This window comes from Amyelois transitella, chromosome 22, assembly GCF_032362555.1.
Source record: "Amyelois transitella isolate CPQ chromosome 22, ilAmyTran1.1, whole genome shotgun sequence".
Classification (NCBI taxonomy): domain Eukaryota; kingdom Metazoa; phylum Arthropoda; class Insecta; order Lepidoptera; family Pyralidae; genus Amyelois; species Amyelois transitella.
Window position 1 is genome coordinate 915,651 of NC_083525.1, and position 22,676 is coordinate 938,326.

Consider the following 22,676-nt stretch of genomic DNA (forward strand, 5'->3'; position numbering starts at 1 on the left):
TTCGCCAGCGCCGTGCTGTAGCTAGTATGTAGAATTGGAACGGGGAATGTGTATCCGGGATTGTAAATCAAGCCGGCGGCGTGGGTAGTCGAAAGAAAGGGGTGAGAAGTGCGCGCTCCATACGTCTTGTAGATCGATGGTCATTTGCATCGGGGCCGTCCTCGGCGGCGGACGTCAGCGCAGGTTGAAAGTGTTGCTCGAGGGAAAAAACACTATTTGAATTGTTAATGCTGTGCAAAAGAAATAGTTGCATAAACTGGCATCGGAGCTAAAATTAGGTGCCGACGTGTAACAATGAAATGCACAAATGAGGCCGCACTTGGCGCGTCTCGCATTAATTATCACTTAAATAGAAAATATACCTACGTATTGTTGACGTTTATTTTAATTTTGTGGGATGTAAAAATTGTTTTAAACCTCGCATGCATCGGCCTCGACACGCTGAAATTTGAGCTTCGACCTAATTATAATTTCAAATGGGCGGCGATAAAATTTTCCGATATTTCTTTAGAGGCAACAATTAAGAATTAAATGAGGTATTGCATTTTTTTTTATTGATGTTGATTGCGGTGTTGTTTTTTTTAAAGCGGCGGTAGTTTTTTTTTGTAGGTGTGTTTGGTGGACAATGAGGCTTTCTTTTGTTCGATGTTCGACATTGCGTGCGGAGGATCGCGTGAGTCGATCACCGGTCACGCTGATGACATGGTACCATAGACTCAAGACTAGTGTCAGCCGGAAGCCGGTTACGCTATATTATGTCTAAGACAAGTTTTGAGGTATATGTCGGTGTGAATGGTGTAAATGTGTCGAAACTAAAAAAAAATATATATACTTATTTAGATTATTTAATACGTTAAAAAGGGGTTAAATAATTAGGTATTATGAATAAAAGAGTTTGCAATTTAGTCATTACAAAAATAACTCCATTAGTAAAAAATATACTCAAGTATGACATAAAATTGCTCTGATTGTCCCTTTGTAAGGCCATACAAAATGTCATAGAGAAGTAAGTACGAGTATTGCCATTGTTTTGGTCGCCTTTCTCTTTTGTGATGCAATCGTGATTAGAAGTCGGAAGCAATATCTTTTGAATGCATGACATTATTATTTATTTCAGCAGTTCTATTTTTAAATGTCTTCCAGATATTTTAAGAGAATAAAGTGTTCTTTATTAAACATTCGAAATTTAAATCACGAAAAGTTTTGAAACACAGATTTAATCACGTTCTGACGATGTGTCGGTTATATCTCACCGAACGCCATTACGACATTATCCAACTATGTTTTCATGATAAAATCTTACATCTTCGTCATATTACAATGCTGCATTATCTAATAACATAATTGTTTGTAGGTACTTTAAATTCCACCCTAAGTTTTTAGGTCAAGAACGTAATAAAAGTGATCAATGGTTAGTTCGTTTGAAAATAGTAACCAGCATTTCGCTGTGACTAAAGTCTCTCTGTCAAAAATCCCCAGCGAAAAGGTAAAAACGTTAAGAGCACTCGTCGGCAGAGTCGCTAGTTGGTAACTAGATTCAATAATCAATTTTGCGAGCTCCGCAGAGACCGCCATATCGTAGTGTGGCAACTCGATTTTTGTCTTTGAAATGCAAATCAGTCGATGTAGAGTTTGAATTTAAAGGGTTGATGATTCTATATTCGAAAAGAGCGAAATGGGATTACCAATTTTAAAAATATGTGATTAATACTGGTTTGATGACATATCATTTTGAATTTAGAATTTACTTATTTTACCGTTGTAACGTAGTTTTTTCTTAAATATCGTGGCAAGACGGTTGCATCACTAGTGTCGCTCCCTGTATCGGCCCACGGGAGCTTACCCGAATAACTTTTAACGATAGCATAGCAAAGTTTTTTAACGAAATAACCGAATTCCTGTTAACTACGCCTCGCGTCTGTAACGCAGTTAGTCTCACCTGATCGTCTGACGAAGTTTTTGTCTACCTATGCCTAATTGATTTAGGGATTCCGCCTAGGTGTCAGAAATTATAATGGAAAGCATTTTTCGCAATTTTATTTTGCTTTTGTTATTTTTTTTAATCCCGTGTGACGATAAAACTGGATAAAAACGAAGGTACGAGTTTCTTACGTTTAGATACCAATTAGAGTTATGATTGGATGAATCGGGAAATTAATCATTTATATTCATTGATAAATCTGTAAAATAAAGACGACAATTTGAAAAATTCTCTAATTTTCCACAAATTATCTGCTTCAACTAAGGGAAAACGTATCTGTTAAAAAAAGTTAGCTAAAAAAAGGTGTCTCTCAACGAAGTTTTTACTTTTTTTTTTAAATCAAAGGGCTATGCGTGTTCCGAATGAAAAAAAAAAACGGTTACGCTACTGTGTCAAAGCTACAATTTTTCATCGGCTAGGCGTGCTAAAGCATTGATTTCTGCCGGCTTTATTGATTGTGATTGCGATTGATTGCTCCCAAGCACGCGAGCTGAAGTCTGAACACACGCCCTTTGCTACCGTTCGCATAAAATTAAAAAAAAAAGACGATGCGCGGTAATATGTTAATAAGCCTTTGTTTAGTTCGTGCCTTGAGATCAATTGCTTTTTATTACCTGAATGATTTATTGTTGTTTAAAATATCTACTTAATTTATTTGTTTCATTGTTCGTTTTATATTCTTTATGGATTTTGCGCGAGTTTGAACAAGTGAAAAAGTTTAGTTAGTCAAAAAAAGTCTAAGTTTGTACATATGGCAACAAAAAATTAAATAATGAACGCATCAATTAGTCCCACCGACTACACTATTGTTTCCAAGCTAAATAACACTCCGATCATGACAACCAAGTCCGCTCCGGTATGTTTTCCAATTAAAAACATTGCCGCGTCCATAAATCACACGTGGTTTACTTGGATACCAAATCCTAATTCACGGTAAACAAGAGTCTTTCATAGCTACGCATTAATCCTTACTAATTATGCAAGACGGGGAGCAAAGATGTAAAATGCGCGACCACAAATCGTGTCCAAACTGACAGCCTGAACAACCCATCTTGTGGGACAGATCTGTGATATATATGTCGGTTTCGCCAAGGAAACGCACGTCGTTAATTACGGCGAATAATATGTCAGGATGCATTTAATATCCTATTAAACAGATTGTGAAAGAAAATGGCGCCGCGAGGTATGCGCGGGAAGCGGCACCGGAATCTTTGTTATACAGCCACAAACTATTTGGGAGTTTCTACAGAAAATTACTATTATTTGACGGAAACAACGTTATTATAAGCTCGTCAATGATGTGTTAGTTGTGGGGGGAATCGACGGACCTTTTTATTCGTTTTTGTTTTGGCTCTTTACCGAGGAATGTCGGTTTAGGCAGTTTTACGCGAAAATCGAAGAGGTGAATTCGCGTGGGCGATGACACTTGTTTATTGCCGCGCAGTTCAGACGGGGCATTATTAAAATAATTACCTTTGCCTCGGCCGTCAGCGTAACGAGAATGCCCTTCTTTATTGTATTTTTTGGTCGTTTGTTTATGGCTGATATAAAAAAAACGGAGACATTGTTTTTGGTGCTGACCTTCATGTGTTCTTCCTTTAAACACTTTTTGTTGTTTTAATTTAATGATGTTTGTAATGTTTGTTGACGCATTATGTATTTATTACTTATTGGGTGGATGTGAATTCATTTTTGATGAAGACATTAAATAATTTCAAAAGAAGAATTGTAATTTTCTTTTTAAAAAGCTTTTGATTGGTGGGTGCGGATAAACATTATCTTTGATTATCAATTTTGATTATCACATTGTCATCAATGATGGCTTTTCATTAAAATCATATCTTTCCTAGACCTTTAAACCTACAAAAATAGAAACAGCTTAAATTCACAAACCTTGTTTATGGCTATAACATTCAAAATATATGTTTCAATTATTTAATAAACTAAGTAACTTTAGTTAACGACTCCTGATATAATTCTATGCCCATTGGCCGTGCCCGATGGCAAATAAAACATTGCAATGTAAGCCGCATGGAAACCGTTAATAGCTTTAACAATTAACGTTTAAAATAACTCGTTAAATTATCGCGATCACCGCCGATGTAACGTTTCGCGGCAACAATAAATTCACAACACACGTCTAAATATAATGTGGACGAAACGCATCCGTTGATGTGTTAAAAACAGGGTTACCCAAAGCCCTAATAAAAACAATATATCTGAAATTGGCCAACTACGGACAATTTTGAAATAATGGACGCTTTAAATGAATAATAATGCAATTGAAAGTAAAATGCTTTTTATAAGAATTACCTAATCTCAATACTTAATTAGACAAAAACAATTTGTCACACAAAGCTATTAGGTGCCATAATAGGTTAAAGAATATTGTAATCGTTTCTCACTAAATATAGGCATAATACTCGTATACATATATAAGTAGTAACTTCGCATTAACTTGCAACCCTGCTTTGTGGAAAGCACAAAGTACTTATCTAATAATAAAGTAGGATCGCTAAACGTATCCACGCATCGCAGAGCTACGCAAATTAATTAATTGTTTTATTTTTGGACGCTTTGCATTGCGCAAAATTTGTACTGACCTTATTACTAAAGGCCAAATTGTAGTTCGCACAAGCCAGGGAATTGTCATTTTGGCAATTATAAATTTCGTCACGGCCCTTTTTAAAATTAGAACAAGGCGTACGGTTCTTCCGGTTGAAATGGTTCTATTATGTTTGTTTGAATATGGAATACTAATAATTTAAAAATATGTGCCATAATTTTCAAATCGAAGTGAACGAAATTCGAATTCGGATTTAGAACAAGAGCAAAATGATTTTGATTGGCAAACACGCCGAAAATGCAACATTGTCTGTCTGTAGAGATTAAGCCAAGATGAAAGATGCCAATAACAGCAGAGGAAAATAGTCTGGACAAGCAAACGACAGCGTTTAGTCGCGCTCGTCAGTCGTTTACGCGTTCAGCCGTGACAATTACTAAAGCATTATCTTGGACACTCGTTTAAGTATAAAATCATAAAGTATATAATGAGACGTGGTATTATAAAGATAAATATGCCAGTAAAGAGGTCTGATTGCTTCGTCGGAAGGCTTCAAAGCCGCCGCGGGAGGACTGGCATTCCTGACGAAATTATTTGCTTGACCCTACGCTAGAGTTTTGCGCTACTCGACAACAGATGGCGTTACGTGTAGATTGCTGCGCGCATACCAAACTTTTTCACCAGAGTTATTTCAACGTAAATGCTCTTAAAGGGCTATTTGGTTTTTCAAAGGTGCTTTCTAAGTGGCCGTCTTGGCTGATTTTTTGCGGGGAATGTCCCTTGTAATAATACTTCGTCATAATTACATCGTAAATTAAACGCTCGTACAAAAAATTTCATTAGTTCTGAGTTTTGCGTTCGGAGTTATAGGACAAGCACAAACAACACAACAATGGCATTAATAGCAATGTTTAGTTTCATATTTTCAGAATACTTTCATCATCTTGACGATAGATGGCGTTGCACGAAGTTGAATCGTTCATGAAGTTTGTTAGTAGGTACATAAATGTATGTTAGTTTTTATTTCTCTTTCACGTAAAACTAAGAACCACGCTATGAATCACAGGCAAGAACACAACCACTGCTCAAAGAAAACACAGTTACACTAGTATAATTTATCAATGAAAACTTTTAACCGTAAAAGTTTTGATAAACTTTCGATGCCCCGGCGGGTATCGAATCATTATGTGATTATCGGTCGTTCCCCAGATTTTCCTGTTTGTTCCAACTTTATGATTTATGAGATATCGGACCATTTGTTTCGTGTGTTGAGAGTGCCCTAATGAAGGTTTGGCACTTTTGGGATCACATTTTGGGATATGAAATGAGGTGTTGAAAAGATAATTAGCGACCAGTTAAGCTTCCTAAATACGTATCCAATCCGCATTTTGTATTAATATTATTGTTCAATATAATCTAATTTCCGGAGTTCAGGAAGTTAGAGATTTTTTCATGTGCCAAGATTCTTGTATACCTAAGTTGTATAGATACCTTATTTCTGCTTCACTCATATTCATCACTCTTTTTATCACCTTTTACCAGAACGCCATTCGATAAAGCTAAGCCGATCTTCCCTCTCCAACGTTCCCATGAATAAAACCTTAAAATTTATCACAAACACAAGAACTGGCCTTAAATAAACTCAAATTAAGAATTCGTGGAATTCCACGTGTTCAATTTGAAAACTTCGCACGTCCATTCGAAATTCAAATCAATTCGGGAGTTGGACGTTCAAGACGCTAACTTCCCTCCATTTGCGTTCGATGTCCGTCGTCCGAGTGTATTAGTGCGCGGTTAATACACTTCCGAACTTCATTTAAAACGCTTGCGACAGTTCCCAAGAGTTTCCGAACGAACCCCGCCTTTGACAACTCATGTATTGCACGTCTTTGGCTACGTATAACAAAATAATAAATTAATAATAATATATAAATATATACGGGACATATTACACAGATGAGTTAGCCTCGAAATAAGTTCGAAACTTGTGTTACGAGATACTAACTTAACGATACTATATTTTATAATAAATACTTATATAAATAAACATCCAAGCCAATCAGAGAAAGTTCGTTTCTCATCATGCCCTGGCCGGGATTCGAACCCGGGACCTCCGACAATATGATATTGTTAAAGTAAATCGAATATTATCAAAACACTATTTTTTCACGTTATTTTCACTCTGACTAATAAAACGTCAGTGGAAATGACACATAACAAGGGATCCGCAGAAGTTACATATGCAAATGTCTAACGTGGACAGGATAAACGAAAATTAGTTGCAAAATGCATTCTAATAACAAATCCGAGCGTTGAAAAGCACAATTGAATATTAAAATTTGCTTAGCATTAAACTAAGAGCACAACAAGGGGAGTTTAGAGTAAAGGAGCATCGTGGACGCTTAACTTCGAACATAAAGCCTTTGGGTGTCCTGCGCCGTCCGATAGTGCCCATTGAAAATAGATTTTCACGCTACGCCTCGACCGCTTTGAGAGGCGAACTTTGGCCAAATATTGCCGCGTACGAGTTCAACACATTTTCAGATAATTCGTTTCGTGTTCCTATTTCAAACGCTCCGAAATTTCAGTGTTTCGACTGGCCAGTTTGTTTTTAAAAGTAATTCTGTTTGTCCGAACTGCGTGTTCGAAATGATTTAAATTTTAGAACGAAATCTTAAATCGATGCAAAAGTCTATGGTAGAAATGGGTCGCGAAATCGCTGCTAAATTCTCATTTTCACGTGATAAGGTTGAATATTGAAGTGTGTCGATATTTCAAGCGCACATAACATTTTGTTTAGACATATCGTCACTGAACCGTGCTGCAGTAATAAGAGAAATAATTACAACCGCCGTAACTACAGTTAATTGGACTGAAGGATTAAGTGAATAAATAATATGCGGTTAACTTACACCGACACTTAGGTCGCAAAAACGAGCGCTTTTCTACTTGATGTACGTATGTTCATCTTTAATTTTATTGTGTTTAGTCACGATCTGTTGATCCAAATATAAATCATGATTTGTTCCTTTATAATTCAACAACTTGTGATTATGCAGGCGCATTTACTTTTTAGTTTAAAAAGATCAACGTTTTTGTAACGTTATTTTGAGAGTTTAATTTGAAATTAGATTCCGATCGCTGTCCCGATAGGGGCGTGAAAAGTTTGCTTTTAATGCTATTAGCACGTGAACGCCGCTTGTCATGTCCGTCTCGTCAGCTGAAGATAAGCGATAACCATTGCAGAACATAATTGATATTAAAAAAGTAACACTTATTTACTTATACAATAGCTCATGTCTACCTACAGCGGTTTACGGCGGTGAAGCTATACCTGGTGTCTTAAAATTTATATTTGCGAACTTAATTTTAAATGAGAGAGGTGATTTCTTTGCTTTAAAAAAGAAATAGCTGGCTTGTAAAATTATATACAAATAATACCAAGTGTATGCAATAAGATAAGGTTAAGATTGTAGTAATTTGCTACGGCCATAAAATGCACACATACCCTGAATAAAAAGTAAACAAATGACTACTTAATTGAAATTCTTTTCTCGTAGTCAAATTGCGAGTTAGAATACGCTTAGCGTTTGCCGGCACTATCAAAACATTTGTTCTCACATTAATGATTTGGCGGCCATTTTAATTTTACGAGTATTCCACGCTTCGAAATTCGAATGACATTTAAATTCTTTACTTTCGTTTCGAAGGCAAATGTCATCGAATTATACGGATAGATCCTGTGCATTTTTATTCGTAATGTTATTTGATTGTCTTCAACAAACTGGACTTGTCATTTGCTGGTCTCCTTAAGCGTGACGTGTGAACGTCGAACGCCATAACAATCGTTTCGCAACGAACGGACAGGACTGCATGCATTATGTATATATATCGTGGGAACTGGGAAATCGTGGAAATGTAAGACTGTAACTATAACATGGTTAAATGACACGTTGGGTATTGTATGGGAGACGAGCTTAGGACATACTTGAGTTACTGTCATAGTAAGTACGTAACTGTTAAGCTCGCGTGCGACCATGAAGGGAATAATTCTCAATTTTCATGCATAAAAGACTTTTTGTTGCTGGCAGTCTAGTTAAAAATCTATGGCGTTTAATAAAAGAGCGAAAAAAGAAATAGCTGGCAGTTCGCTATTTCACGAACTATAATAAAACGAAATGATTCTAATTTCAAAAAACTGTCAATTCTTCAGTTGCATGCTGTAATTGGGTCTTGCCAGTTTTGTACAAAAAACGTATCATATATTATCGTGCGTGTTTTGGCGTCGTGAAGTCCAACTGATGAATATTATGCTATGAACTGTCGCTTGTACTTTTTTTATACGCTGTTTGGATACCATCAACATTGAGGCACCTTGCTAGGTGTTGACGTTGTCGTGGTTTATTTGAGAAAAAAGGTTTTATATCTGCATTCGCGTGACTCTCGTCCGAGTGTTCTTCAAAAGTGTTTTAAGAAACATATTAACTGATAATGTTATGTTTTAAGTAGAACGATGAATATGTGAATTTATAGTTGTAACGTGTCAAAAATGACGGTTTTGAACCATTTACTTTATAATTTTTTTTTGTGTTTCCTTGACTTGCGTGATGTGGCTTAAGTTGTTGAGACAGTAACTCTTTTTGAGACGAGTTTTTTATGATTTCGTCACGTCTTATTAATGATCTAGACGATAAAACTTTATGAATTTCAATACATATTGAATCGTTTAGTAATAGTGTCCAGTACAAATATAATCTTTAAATCATTAAACTTATGTGATAGGTAAGTCGTAATTCTAGCCGTAAACAATAAGGTAAGTACCATTAACACGGTACATAGAATTTTCTCGATTGCGAAATATTGATTAACGACATAAAATTACTCTTACAAAGCGACCATAGACCATACATTCCCACGGCTGTGGATGCGTTTGATTATCGGTTATAACTGGCAATCATTACTGGAGCCATTTGTGACGGATGTGGAACTCGGCACCGCGGCTGCATTGATTCGCGATACTAGTTAGTTCTGTTTTTTTTTTTAATTTTGCATTCGATATTAATTTTTTTAAAAGCGAGAATGAAGTCCGTATGTTACATTTGTTTTATTTGGACACTCGTTTATTCTTTTTTCAAATGTTTTCTTAAATTGAGTCGTATCATTAAAATAAAAATACTAAGTCGTCAATTTTAAAGTAACAGCTAAGAAATTCCCATAAATTCCGTAAAACAAGGTACATTCGCCGACAAAGAATCTCCATTGTTGCAGCTGAAATACTCCTCATCCACAATAGACAACAATTCATATGCACCGGAGAGCAAATTCAAAACTCTAATCGGGAAACGAAACAACGGAATAAGAAAAACTGAACCCTTTCGTATTATCTGAAATTCAATCTATTTGAGCTCATCCCTATCGATGGGACAAAGGCTAATACGCGGCAGCCATTGTCTCCGTAGATTTATACTTTGTCCTGCATTGTCATTAATGTATACACCGCTTTACAATGAGAGCGCACTTTTTAATTCTTCCGAATTCTGTCTGCGGCCTTATAACGTATACAGGTGCGCCCGTGTCGGCAAAGTTCCATGGCGCGAACAGTTTTGATTCCTTTTTCGAATTATTACCGATATAAGGCTGTGCAAGATAATTGAACTGGCACGTAATATTATGTTACAATAAAAAAAAGAAGTTATTTTATTAATAAAATTAAATTGCATATGTTTTCTAGAATACGCATAATTCAGGCATCGCTATTCATCATGAATTATGCGACCATAATGAAATTTACGAATAAAAATATTATCAACTTGTGCATAATAGAAATTAAAATGGAAACTTAAAAACATCGAGTTGCCAAATTGCATTTTTAATGACGTCACAGCAAGCATTGTGCGGGTCGTCGCTAGGTGCGTGTCCGCTCACTCTCCCATTGTTCGTCTGTTTGTTTGTTTCTCATTGCGAGCACGATAAATTAGTACGGAATTGCCGGTACAAATTAGAGTTTTTAACTACACCGTGTCTGTTATGCACGGTTGAAACATTATTGACATTCTTATAATGGGAAACAGATTAAGAGATCATTTCTAACACGAAGCAAAAAGTAGTGTGGAACAAAACAAAATGAAAAAATAAATAAATTGAAACGTTAACTTGGAAAGAGGAGCGCGCTTGACCAAGTCCCCACGACGCACCGCGCTCCCCACTTAACCCCCATTGTGTAGGATGCAGGAAAACATATCCCTTACAACAGGAACTGGGATAAGTGCGGGAATCGGAAATGGGGTGAGGAAAGGAAAAACAAAAACAACAATAAAAAAAAAAACAAAAATTAGGTATCTACAAGCGTACATCATTACTGAATGATCGAGCAAAGCGTTTAAATGTTAAAACAAGTTGTGTTTATAACGTTGAATGGCGCAGAAGTAAACATCTCTAATATCTCAGCGTTCCTCTCGTGATTGATGACGCCTATTGTCAGGTAGCCGACGACCGCCGATAACGGGGAGCGCCAAACCGTTCGGAAGATTGAGTTAAATGGCGGAATTGATGGATCTGCACCGAGCGCCGTCGCCATGACGCGATAGCAATAACAAGCAACGCAAAATTTGGAATAAGAACTGACAATTTTAAAAACATTCCAATTTTAAACCTCGCGCGCCATTTGTTATGCAATAAAAAGTAAATGAAAACTTTGTTGTTGTCTATTCCTAACCAGATGACAAACTTTACTTTTTTTTAAATTAAACGAGCGAAAATTTAGGTCGCTGTTCTGGTTAGAGACAAACAAACAACTGTGTGTACCTTTTTTGGGAATGAGCGACTTGAGGAGCATCACGGCGGCCTCGTCGCACGCCCACGCGTGCATCTTCCTGTACGAGTCCCTGCCCTTCTCCGTCAGCTTGTCCCACGGCTTCGGCTTCGACAGCAGCTCCGAGACGGTCCCTTGGGACAGTCCCAGGACGTACTTCGCGAACAGCCTCTGCCCGATGTTGTGCACAGATAACAACTCTCGCACTCTTCGGCTTATGTGGAGCGTGTCCAAATTCGTGTTCGCGTATTTGTCCATATTGTATCTGAGCATTTCTTGGAGCCTCGCTTCCATGGGGTCTCCTTTGGGGATAAGGGAGTCGCCGAGTCGCCCGACGAGAGCGCCGGGTGGTAGCGGTCCCATGTCTTCTGCGAAGCGGTAAGGGCGGTGGTCTTCGAATCTGAACGGGCTGGGCGGCGGCAGCGGCAGCGGCGTGGGGCCGTTGTTGTTGTGGTGCGTCGTGTTGTTGTTGAGGGGGGGCGGCGTGCTCGGCCACTCTTCAGGACCTGTAGTGAGAGTTGTTGTCACGGTTACGCGGGAACACGAGGGTCAGAGGACTGGGGAGGGGGGTGTAGTGGTTCACGCACGCCCGTAAGCGTCGCAACGTCATCCGCATAAATGATTCGCGGCTTCTCTCAAGTCGGCATGCCCCGAATTCTAAGGCCTAAAGGTTGGAACGATTACGCGCGCCCGTGAGCGGCATGGCTGAGGTGTGGGGACTGGATCCTCGTACTCCGCGTGGACAAGCGAACACGTACTAGCTACGGACATCACAACGGTTGGAGAAACTCTGCGAGGGAAGTTTCTTGCGGTATTGCTATTACTTGGTCAGCTTTTAGGATCAAGAAGAATCCAAAAAGTCCATGATATTTTGCAATCATCAGCAGGACAATCAAGAAGAAATACTTTATGGAGTCTTATGTAAGTTCGTTAATATGATAACAGCAATTATTTCAATTCAAAGTACAGAATGACTTTGGATCCATCTGAGCTGGTCAAGAAATATCTGTCATTCGTACCTGGGTCTCGTCGTTCGGCGCTCTGCTCCCTCTCCGCTGATCTCCTCTCCTGCGGGGGCGCGGGGGGAGACCTGAGGGGTTCGGGTTTACGCTCGAGGGACCGCTCGCCAGACCCCAGGTCTAGGGACCTGAGCATGCTGAAACAAAGGAAAAAAGTTAGTTGTTTGTGAAAAAAACTGCGCAACTAAGGTTGATACTAGAAGAATGTAACATTAAAGAGAACTAACTTTCACGAAATTATTACTATAGATTATAATAAATGTACAAAAGATGTCAAATAATATAATTATAACTCGAACAACTAGAATCGTCATCAGCATTTAACATAAACTCAATCAATTTACTATTACACCGAACGAACCCCTTAGAAATCACACCTACTCGCTATAATTTGACATTTTTACCCCAAATTACCCCCACAGATCAGATAACACCCCCCAATATTCCGATGGACCACCGTAAGCTTCCAAAGGAAATGTGACATAATCAAGGGGTCATACCTTAATAAATGGGGCGAGTGAATTGATTAAAACCATTCCAGGTGAATTAATTAAGTATTTTAATTAATAGGATATCCAACCTTATTGGCAATATTCCTTTCATAAATTTATTGAGATTGAACCCTTTGAGCGGCTCGTGCTATTACAAGATAAGCCCGGCACTAATAATGACTCCAAGGTCCGCTTTACGTAAGATCCAGTGATTTTAATATCCTAGTAAAATTGACAGGTCGGTAAAATTAGCGACCAATCAAATTACTCTATGGTAAAAAAGAATTAGAAGTATACATTTAAATAGGGAACATGATTCGTTTCAATAAATTTAAAATTACGCGTTCCATTTTCACTAACTGATGCTTTTGAATATTTAAAATTTGAATTGATTGTTCGATAGCGTACGATATAAACAAAGAAAAAATAATAATATACTCTACGTCTTTTGCCAAGATTACGTGAGTATGTAACAAGTATGTACATATCAACTCGAATTACCGTATTTGTTTTCATAAAGACTTTCAAAGGAAAAACTTCATTTATTATTCAAAGTAATTGAGCTTGGCCTCCAACACGTAATAGTAAACAGTTAATTAACACCTTCGTATGAATATGTATTGTAAATTCCGTATTGATTCATTGCGACATAATAGTGACTAACGATCAACCCTAATTAAACTATTTGGAAACAGAATCTAACAAATCATACAACTAATCGTCTCAAATGCACAACCTGACATCCCAACATTAGCCTAAACAACAAACTAATCGGCCGACTAGTCTGAAGACATATCGATCGCATTCACACCTCTAACAATAGGGTTGCATCTTAATTACAATTTAATATATCGCCAATTAAATCCTTGATCGGAACAATGCTGCCGAATCGGCGAGCTGTTGTTACGAGCACACCTGTTCTCCTAGTACGTAGTTTCGAAATTGGTCGGGTAATGTCGGGTAGCACAATATTGTTTAACTAGAAGCATTTTGCATGAGTTGTGTTGGTCTCTAGGCAATACTTAACAGGTGAGGACAAAGTTGTCTCGATTTCAACCTAATTTAAGTTAGAAACATCTGAAATCTTCGACTATTTGTTGCTGAAATCTGCACTTTAGTTCGAAAGAATTTCTTTCAGTTCTTGTTCATATATTTTATGATTAAGATAAAAAATATTGTGCGCTCTGATTTTATAATGAGTTTATTTGTGTAATATCATTTGCGATAAGGAAGACTATGTATTTAATCATGTTTACACGACGTATCAGCCTTCAATCACCTTTATCAAATAAAAAAGATGGTAAGTATTTGAGCCAATAAAGTTGGTCGGAATTCGATGCTCACTTACTAGTGATATTAATCACCTCACTTACTAGTGTGTTTGTCGACGTGGAAATTTGAGAAAATTGAGAAATTAAATTAAGAATTATTAAGAAAAAAACATTTTAAACGTGAGTTTTCATTAGTTAACTTTCTTTTTATTTGAACCATGTTTGGGGGTTTATGAAGTATTTGGTAAAGGAATGTGTTTTTCGTCTTGGCTTGGAGATAAAATAAATGTCTTAAAACTTGTGGATAGCAAACTCTTTATCGTTTTCACAAGTGAATATTCCTACATTGTCTAATTAACAAACTCGAGTTTTGCTTTACGATGTAGCTACATACAAGCTATGCCTGAAACTGAGACACAGTTATGTTTACTGGGCGGAAAGTGGGTGACGCCATGATAGCTTAGTTTTAATAGCTTGGATACAGGCGCGCGTGGAGACGCTTCAAACTTTTTTATTGCGCCCGATCGGGTGCAAAGGACGAGAGGCAAGGAGTTGAATGTTTGTGTTCGATTTTTAATCTGTGTTTTCCAGTCGCGCGTTTCTATTCTATTCGGCCAGTTATTTAATTTTTTTCGCCTGTAGTTTTAAATATTTTTTTTATTCTATCCGGCCAGTTGTTTTTTTTTGTCTTTGGTCTAAATGTTTAATTACTTAGTTGAATCATTAGCGATGAAAAATATTTGAACGTATATACGATAAGAGGTGATTGCCACAGATTAGATATATTTTTTTAAGTGTACCGCATTGACGTGTTTTCACACATAATATTTAAGTACATCTACATTTCACTTTTATAATACTTAACACGGCATATGCCACTCCGAGTATTTTCTGTCCGAGCGGAAGCTTAAAAGCATCTTTGTCTTGGCCAAAAGCCTTCAGTTAAAGCAGTATAACACTCTGAATATTTTATGCATCAAACTCTACCCCACACCCTGCGTTATAAGTTAACTTTTATAAAATATTTACGAATATATCGCAAAGTGGGTTACAAGTTTAAAGGAAGTTGGAAAATGTTAAGTGATGTGGTTGTTAAAAATGTAAGTTAAAGAAAAAGCTCTCGGCAGTTAACTTTGGCTAGAGCTTTGTATTTTTTATTTATTCTACTAAAGATGATGTTTCTGATGATATTAAATTAAATCATCGATCGTCATTGTATTTATGTGCTCTTTGTGTAACAAAACGAATTTCTTGATCAGATTTCAGGCGGTATTTTGTCGGTTTTAATCACCCAAAATCTTTTGATACCAGTAATCCACCCTCGTTTGTTATTCCACAATAAAATTTATTGATTATTAAAGTCTCTTTTATCTGCGGACTTGGAGCAACTCAACAGGAATTCGTAATTTATTAATCAATATCGAAACATCCCGGATTCCCCTAGCCTTAACTAGAAATATGTCTTTGAAATCTGTTAAAGGGTGAAATTTGCACCCCTAGTCATAGAATGCTCTTCATTAATCAAAAATATGACGCGGATTATGTTTCAAAATTAGAATCAAAGAGTTCGTAACTTTTTTTTAAATTTTATGGCTGTTTGTTCATGACTAACGCTGGAATTCGAATATCAAATCGAGCGTTGACGTAACAATCGAACATTATCAGTCAAATCATCGGCCGGCGATAACGCGGCTCCGCCCAGCGACGGACGAGTGACCAATCGATTGGTCAATACGATACACGCCTTTCGAACCGTTTGACGGACGATAAAGTTCCGAACGCCGATACACATCATTGGTCATGTTCAAACTATTGACAGTTCGTTCCAAGTTCAAACACCGTGAACTACACCCACGCATTCCAGTTTTCCGAGTTGAAATCATTGGTCAATAGGTCACACGCCTCTCGAATTATTTGTGTACGCTTCGACAAACATTCAAATTCCGAACTCCAAAGCGACGCCGACTCACGTTATTGGCTGCGAGTTTTTAATTTTGTTTTTTTCTCAAATTGTCCATGTTCATGTTTCAAAAGCGGCCAGTATTGACACGTCTCCTAGTTTTCGGAATTTGGTCTTATTCAAACGTTTGAACGAGGAAAGCAGCATAATGTAAACATATTGTAAAAAGCTTAGGAGCAGAGAGTTCTTTTTATGGCATCAAAAAATGTCGGGGAGCGTAAATTAGTTGATAATTTGTGTGTGACACTGTAAGGCTAAACTTTCGTTAAATGTAAGACAAACAGGCCTAAGCAAATGGGAACAGGTGCGTGTGATAGGCGCTCGTATTGATATATAGGAGACAAACATAGTTCTGTGGCCATATAATATGGACGACTCTTGTTTGTCCTCGTGGAAATATGTAAATCTTGTGTGTTCAAAAGCTAATTAAACACGAGATAAACTTGATTTTCTATTTGCCTTTTTTAATTTTGACTTAAAGTGTCAACATCGCAAGTTGGAAAGTTAAACCCACCTTTCGTGCAGCGTGTTGATAAAGAATCGTTTAAAAATGCACTGCTTTTTTTTTTCTACTTTCGTAATATGTAAATGAAAATAATGTTTCCCACCTGTCCTTTTGTATTTGATATGAAAATTCACTCTAATTGTGTCTAATAAAGTAAGAAATACACAGACGTGGCAAGTGGAAAGATGTAGTTTATACAAACATACACATAATCACGCCTATATCCCTTGCGGGGTAGACGTAGCCAGCAGTCTTTAAACACTGCCACGTTCAGCGGTATGGCTTAATGATGGTATTGAGATTCGAATAGCGACAGGTTGCTAGCTCATCGTCTACAAGAAGAATCACAAGTATTTTACCCTATCCTTAAGCCGTAATTTACGACATCCAAGAGAAAGATATAAAGTGGTCTTATTCTAAGTGCCGGCAACCACACGGCACATACTTTATGCCTACGGGATAGTGGCATGATTTTAAGTAGAAGTGTTTATACAAGACGGTGACCACCATGACGTTAAGTTAGTAAACCGTTTGACATCTCAATCTAATGATGACGTGGTCAAACAGAGTCATTAACTTGGAACAGCTGTAGAAATACGATCAAAGGACTTCGGCGTTTTTATCTTAAGGGTTTAACGACATGTTTAATGAGTGTCAGGATACTAAATCAATTGTAACTGGTAACACACACGTCTTTATCCTTTTAGGGGTAGGCAGAACGCTTAATCTCGAAACTGGTAGGCGACGTTCAGATCGCCTACCAGTTTCGAGATTATGCGCTCTGCCTACGTTCAGAAGGAATACTGAACCACATTGGTCACGGTTACACATTCAGTGGTTTGAATTTTGACTTTCCCTGGCGGATATTGAATAATGAATTATACCAAGAAGAACTTAAAACAGAGAATACTTTAACCAAAAATATCACCAATTAACACATTCCCTTTTCACACGGAAATCGATAGCGTTTAATACGATAAACGATTATTTATATTTCTCAGCGACAGGATACAGAAAAAAAAAGATGGCGGGCGGGAGCGATCTTTCGATAGTACAAACACGCTTGTGGGTGCTAAATTCCTTATTCAAACATTTAGCGACTACCCGCGACTGCCTTCGAAGCAACCTTCGCATCAGTGATAAAAAAAAAGAAAAAAAAATGTGGGAATATGTTCTTGACGTTATTCGTTCAGAAACTATAATGTTCTATATTTGAAATTGATTTCCTGAACTTTGCTCCACGGTAAAAAAAAATTGGGAATGTATTTGACGTTACATTCTAGTTAGTTTACGTTCTATATTTGAACTTGATTTTTTAAAATTTAATTGTTTTTAAGACTTGTTGGAGGTCTCTACTTGAAGTAGATAGATTTTTTATATTTAGCCTCTGTCTCTGCCTATCCCACCGGGAAAGGGGCGTGATTTGTGTATATAACTATGTATTAGAATTTTACTCGAGGCTCTGCTCCTTTGGGAGTATCGAGAAAATTAAGAGCTTATGTTACTCTTGAAAGTCTAGTACATAAGTACTTAGTCTATTTTAAATGGCAGGAAAATCATAAATATCTTAATATTTCTTTACTTCGGGTATTTACCCATAGGGACATTTTTGAAATATATTTTTAATAATTCAATTTATTTTTAGTTATATTTAAATGATAATTAAAAGGATGGATGAAAGTTTTCACGATTTTTCCAAATTTCCAAACACAAGTGAAGCAACTGTTTTGATTGATATATTTTATCTTGGATGTTGATTGATCGCTTCCTGCTTCCACCGTGGGAACTATTGAGGAAGCCATTGAGAGCTACACGTCCTATCACAGGGTAGACAGAGCCTGTGTAATGTTATAATCAATGTAATGTATTCAAGTCATACTAATATAGGTATGATCGAACCTCTTTCCGAGAATGTGGGCCGAGAATATAAAAATATAGTCTTGCAAGACTGCTGGCTCTTTCTACGCCGCAAGGGATATAGACGTGATTATATGGATGGACTCCGTTATCCTTCTTATCCATTCACTCTTTCCACAAACTGTGCTGCACCTTTAAAAGAGTAAGCCTTAAAATATCTATCGCGTTATAAGCATTAACGCGCGCAGGCGCTAGTTATAATTCTGTTGCAATACTAAAAGTTTTCACGCGTAGCAGTTAAATAAATAACTTGAACTTACCCCGAAACTATGGATACCAAATGGACTTTACTGTCGCGGCAAGTTTACTTGTTATTTTTACCAAAATGGCGGCGCGCTTTGATCTCTTCAAAGGGCGATCTGAGACGAGATGCGACATAAACTGAGAAAACATTGTAAAATCTTTTTGATCGATCGATCACCGGATATAAATGATATGATCCGGGTTAATTTGTTAAACAGGTGCTGTTGTAATCTTTGATTTTAGTCTATGGTCGTTGAAGATTATTTTATAACAGAAGTTGAAAAGAAAATTTTCGATAGTCGGGCATAATTTTAATCTATAGGCATTTTGTGCACACACTTTTTGTAATAGACTCTAATAAACATTCTAATAATAGATTACCATTTTAAAAATATTAGAAAAAAGAAATCTTTTTTTTATTAAGATTTTTTTTTAATATGTGTCTTGCAACACGCGTGCCTAAATACAAAAAAAAGAACATTCAAAATTCAAACAGCAATTACTAATTCGTATTCGAAATTCGAACATTAATCGCACAGGAGCGCAATAAGGCGAGGTTGGGTATCGTCTAGAAATCAATCTATCCCGCTATTAAGCTTTAATCTTCGACTGCTATTACTTAATCCGGCCCCGAGGAGAGGAATAAATAAGCAATAAACCAGCAGGTGCCCCTGTTTATATAGGAGTTTAATGTATTAGTGAAACCATCTTAACTTTGTATAAGTACATAACCAACAAGTTGGCATTAGATTAATGAACGTAGGTAGATGAAGAAAAGAGAAGGAGACGTGGCAAGTCTGTTACTGCTTGAGGGAAATGTGGTATTTAAATATTTAAGTAAGAATCGTTGATTTAAAAAGTCAGCTGTATAATTGTAAATCTATAAAAAAAAGCCTCAAACTTTGCAGTAACATAACTCATCCATTACAAATCCTGTTTCTAAAATGTTCAGGTTATCTTGCTTCATTTTCATATAGCATATAGTCACGTTTATATCCCTTGTGGGGTAAACAGAGCCACGTTCAGCTGTATGGCTTAACAATGGAATTGAGATTAAAATGTAACAGGTTGCTAGCCCATTCGAGAAATCTCGAGTTAATAAGCCTATCCCTTAATCGCCTTTAACGACATCAATGGAGTGGTTCTATACTAAAGTGCAGGAAACCACACGGCACATCTTCCTTCAATCAAAGACTGAAAACATCGAAAAACATAACGAGAAATAATTCAAAGCAAAATAAAATCAAATAGTTTTTCCGACGTCCGTCGGTTGCTACGATTCAAAGCTCTTTAATCCCTAATAACACTGACCCCCACGATAAATAAGAGATAGCAGAGAAATATGATCGGCTTACACGACATGGTGATATGAAAACACAACGAATGGAACAATAGCAAAGAAAAAAAGCTTCGTATTTCAATTATTGGTAACACGCGAACATTTGCAGCAGTTCCCATGATCGGAGCCCCATTTGAACGGGATTTAGTGGACGAAAGTCTTATCTCATTCGGTTACAGTTCCATACATACATACATACATACATACATACATACAAACATAAAGTCTTATCTCATTCGGTTACAGTTCCATACATACATACATACATACAAACATAAAGTCTTATCTCATTCGGTTACAGTTCCATACATACATACAAACATAAAGTCTTATCTCATTCGGTTACAGTTTCATACATACATACATATGGTCACGTCAATATCCCTTGCGGGGTAGACAGAGACAACAGTCTTGGAAAGACTGAATGGCCACGTTCAGCTGTTTGGATTAACGATAGAATTGATCAACGTTACAGTTTCCGTGATCTAAAATAGATTTAATATAGTGAAATACTTAATTGATAAATATTAATTGTGCATTGCCGTGTGGTTCCCGGCAGCAAAAGAAAAAAAGAATAGGAGCATCTCTTTGCCGTGGATATCGTAAAAGGCGAATAAGGGATAGCTTTTAAACTTGATATTCTAGTTTCAGGCGATGGGCTAGCAACCTGTCACTATTTGAATCTCAATTCCATCGTGGAGACATACAGCCGAACGTGGCCTATCAGTCTTTTCAAGATTGTTGGCCCTGTCTGCCTCGCAGGGGATATAGACGTGATTGTATATATGTATGGTTGTATGTATTTATTTTTAACCTGAGGCCGGTTAAAATGAAGCAACTTATCATGCAGTTTGCAGAGGCTAATTAATAAATTCAACACTTAATAAATACCAGAATATTTCTCCACAAAAGCAAACTAAGTAATCATCTCGGGACATTGTTTAATTTGTAATCAGTACTTTCTATGTTTGCCGACCCTACCTTTGACTGATAAGATGGCGCCTTGTATTTTCATTATCGTGATTCATGAGATTTACCTTTGCATACATACATATATCACGTCTATATCCCTTCGGGGTGGACGGAGAATTGACACGAAAAGAATTAAAGGCGACTTGACTTAATATTGAGATTCAAATAGTGACAAATATTTGCTAGCCCATCGCCTACAAGAAGAATCTCAAGTTTATATCTCATGGATATCGTAAAAGACGACTAAGGCATAGGCTCACAAACTTGGGATTCTTTTTTTAGGCGATATGTTAGCAACCTGTCACTATTTGAATCTCATTATATCATTAAGCCAAATAGCTGAACGTGGCCATTCAGTCTTTTCAAGACTGTTGGCTCTGTCTACCCCGCAAGGGATATAGACGTGACCATATGTATGTAATATGTATGTATGTATGAAAACTCGATTTACCGCGTACAAAGTCGCGGGCGAGAGATAAATGCATTAAGAATCCTTCAGGCCAGATTCAAGGCACGGGCACCACCGTCGGAGTAATCTCGGGTGAATGACCTCTTATCAGTTTATCAAGTTTATTAACACGTGCTGTGTTAAGCTTTTGTAATGTTTACGTGCATTCATAGAGTACCTTAATATACTTAGTAACGGTTAAAGAAATTGTAATAATAACATACATAAGTATATACATAAAATCACCCCTCTTTCCACTTGCCACGATGCATACTTCCTTCGCTTCATCCACATTCATAACTCTCTTCATGCAAGCTCGGCGATTTCGGGTAATAATAAGTTATCTTATATACAAAATTCTCGTGTCACAATGTTCGTTCCCGTAGTCCTCCGAAACGGCTTGACCGATTCTCATGAAATTTTGTGAGAATATTGAGTAGGTCTGAGAATCGGCCAACATCTTTTTATCATACCCTTAAGTGATATGGGTTGTCCATCCTTACCATTTTAACCAGAAATTATTTAAAAATTATTTATATGGCAAAACAACGTTTGCCGGGACAGCTAGTTTAGTATAATAATATATAGGTACTAGAAGCCGCCCGCGACTTCGTCCGCATGGAAACGCTATCAATCCCGCGGGAACTCCGAGATAAAAAGTAGCCTATATGTTATTCTGGGTCTTCAGCTATCTACATACCAAATTTCATCGTAATCGGTTCAGTAGTTTTTGCGTGTAAGAGTAACAAACATCCATACTGACATCCGCTAACATACAAACTTTCGCATCTATAATATTAGTAGGATCTAACAAAAAAAAATAATACTGTGCAACCAATTATCTGAACAATGTATTCTCTCGTCCACATTCTATTCTAATTTTAATTATTATTGTGAAGTTGACGTTGTTGAAGAAACTGCTGCAGTGCAGTTTGTTACCGCTTCTTCTGCACTGACGCCTTGGAAGCGGCAGTGAACTTAGTTTTTAAGTAATTTATTTGACGTCAACCAATGTTGTTAAACCATACGTTTTGACAATTATTAAGCGATATATAGTATCCTATAGTAATGAATCATTATCAATTTCATTTTGAATTAGGTACTTTTTAATGTTCTCTCCAAATATAATACGACACTTTTTTATTGTTAGATATAT

At 37.1% G+C, this 22,676-nt stretch overlaps 1 protein-coding gene across 5 annotated transcripts in view; it reads right to left on the reverse strand.

Annotated features, from left to right (window-relative positions):
- Positions 1 to 22,676, reverse strand: part of LOC106133261 (homeobox protein cut) — a 157,700-nt gene that overhangs the window by 8,055 nt on the left and 126,969 nt on the right. For 4 of the 5 annotated variants that reach the window (XM_060950637.1, XM_060950636.1, XM_060950639.1 and 1 more), the window contains 2 exons: positions 12,375 to 12,511; positions 11,349 to 11,861 (listed from right to left, as the gene is read on the reverse strand). In XM_060950637.1, the coding sequence (XP_060806620.1) occupies positions 11,349 to 11,861; positions 12,375 to 12,511 (650 nt within the window). The remainder of the gene's footprint in view (positions 1 to 11,348; positions 11,862 to 12,374; positions 12,512 to 22,676) is intronic. The other variant, XM_060950640.1, reaches the window with a different exon arrangement.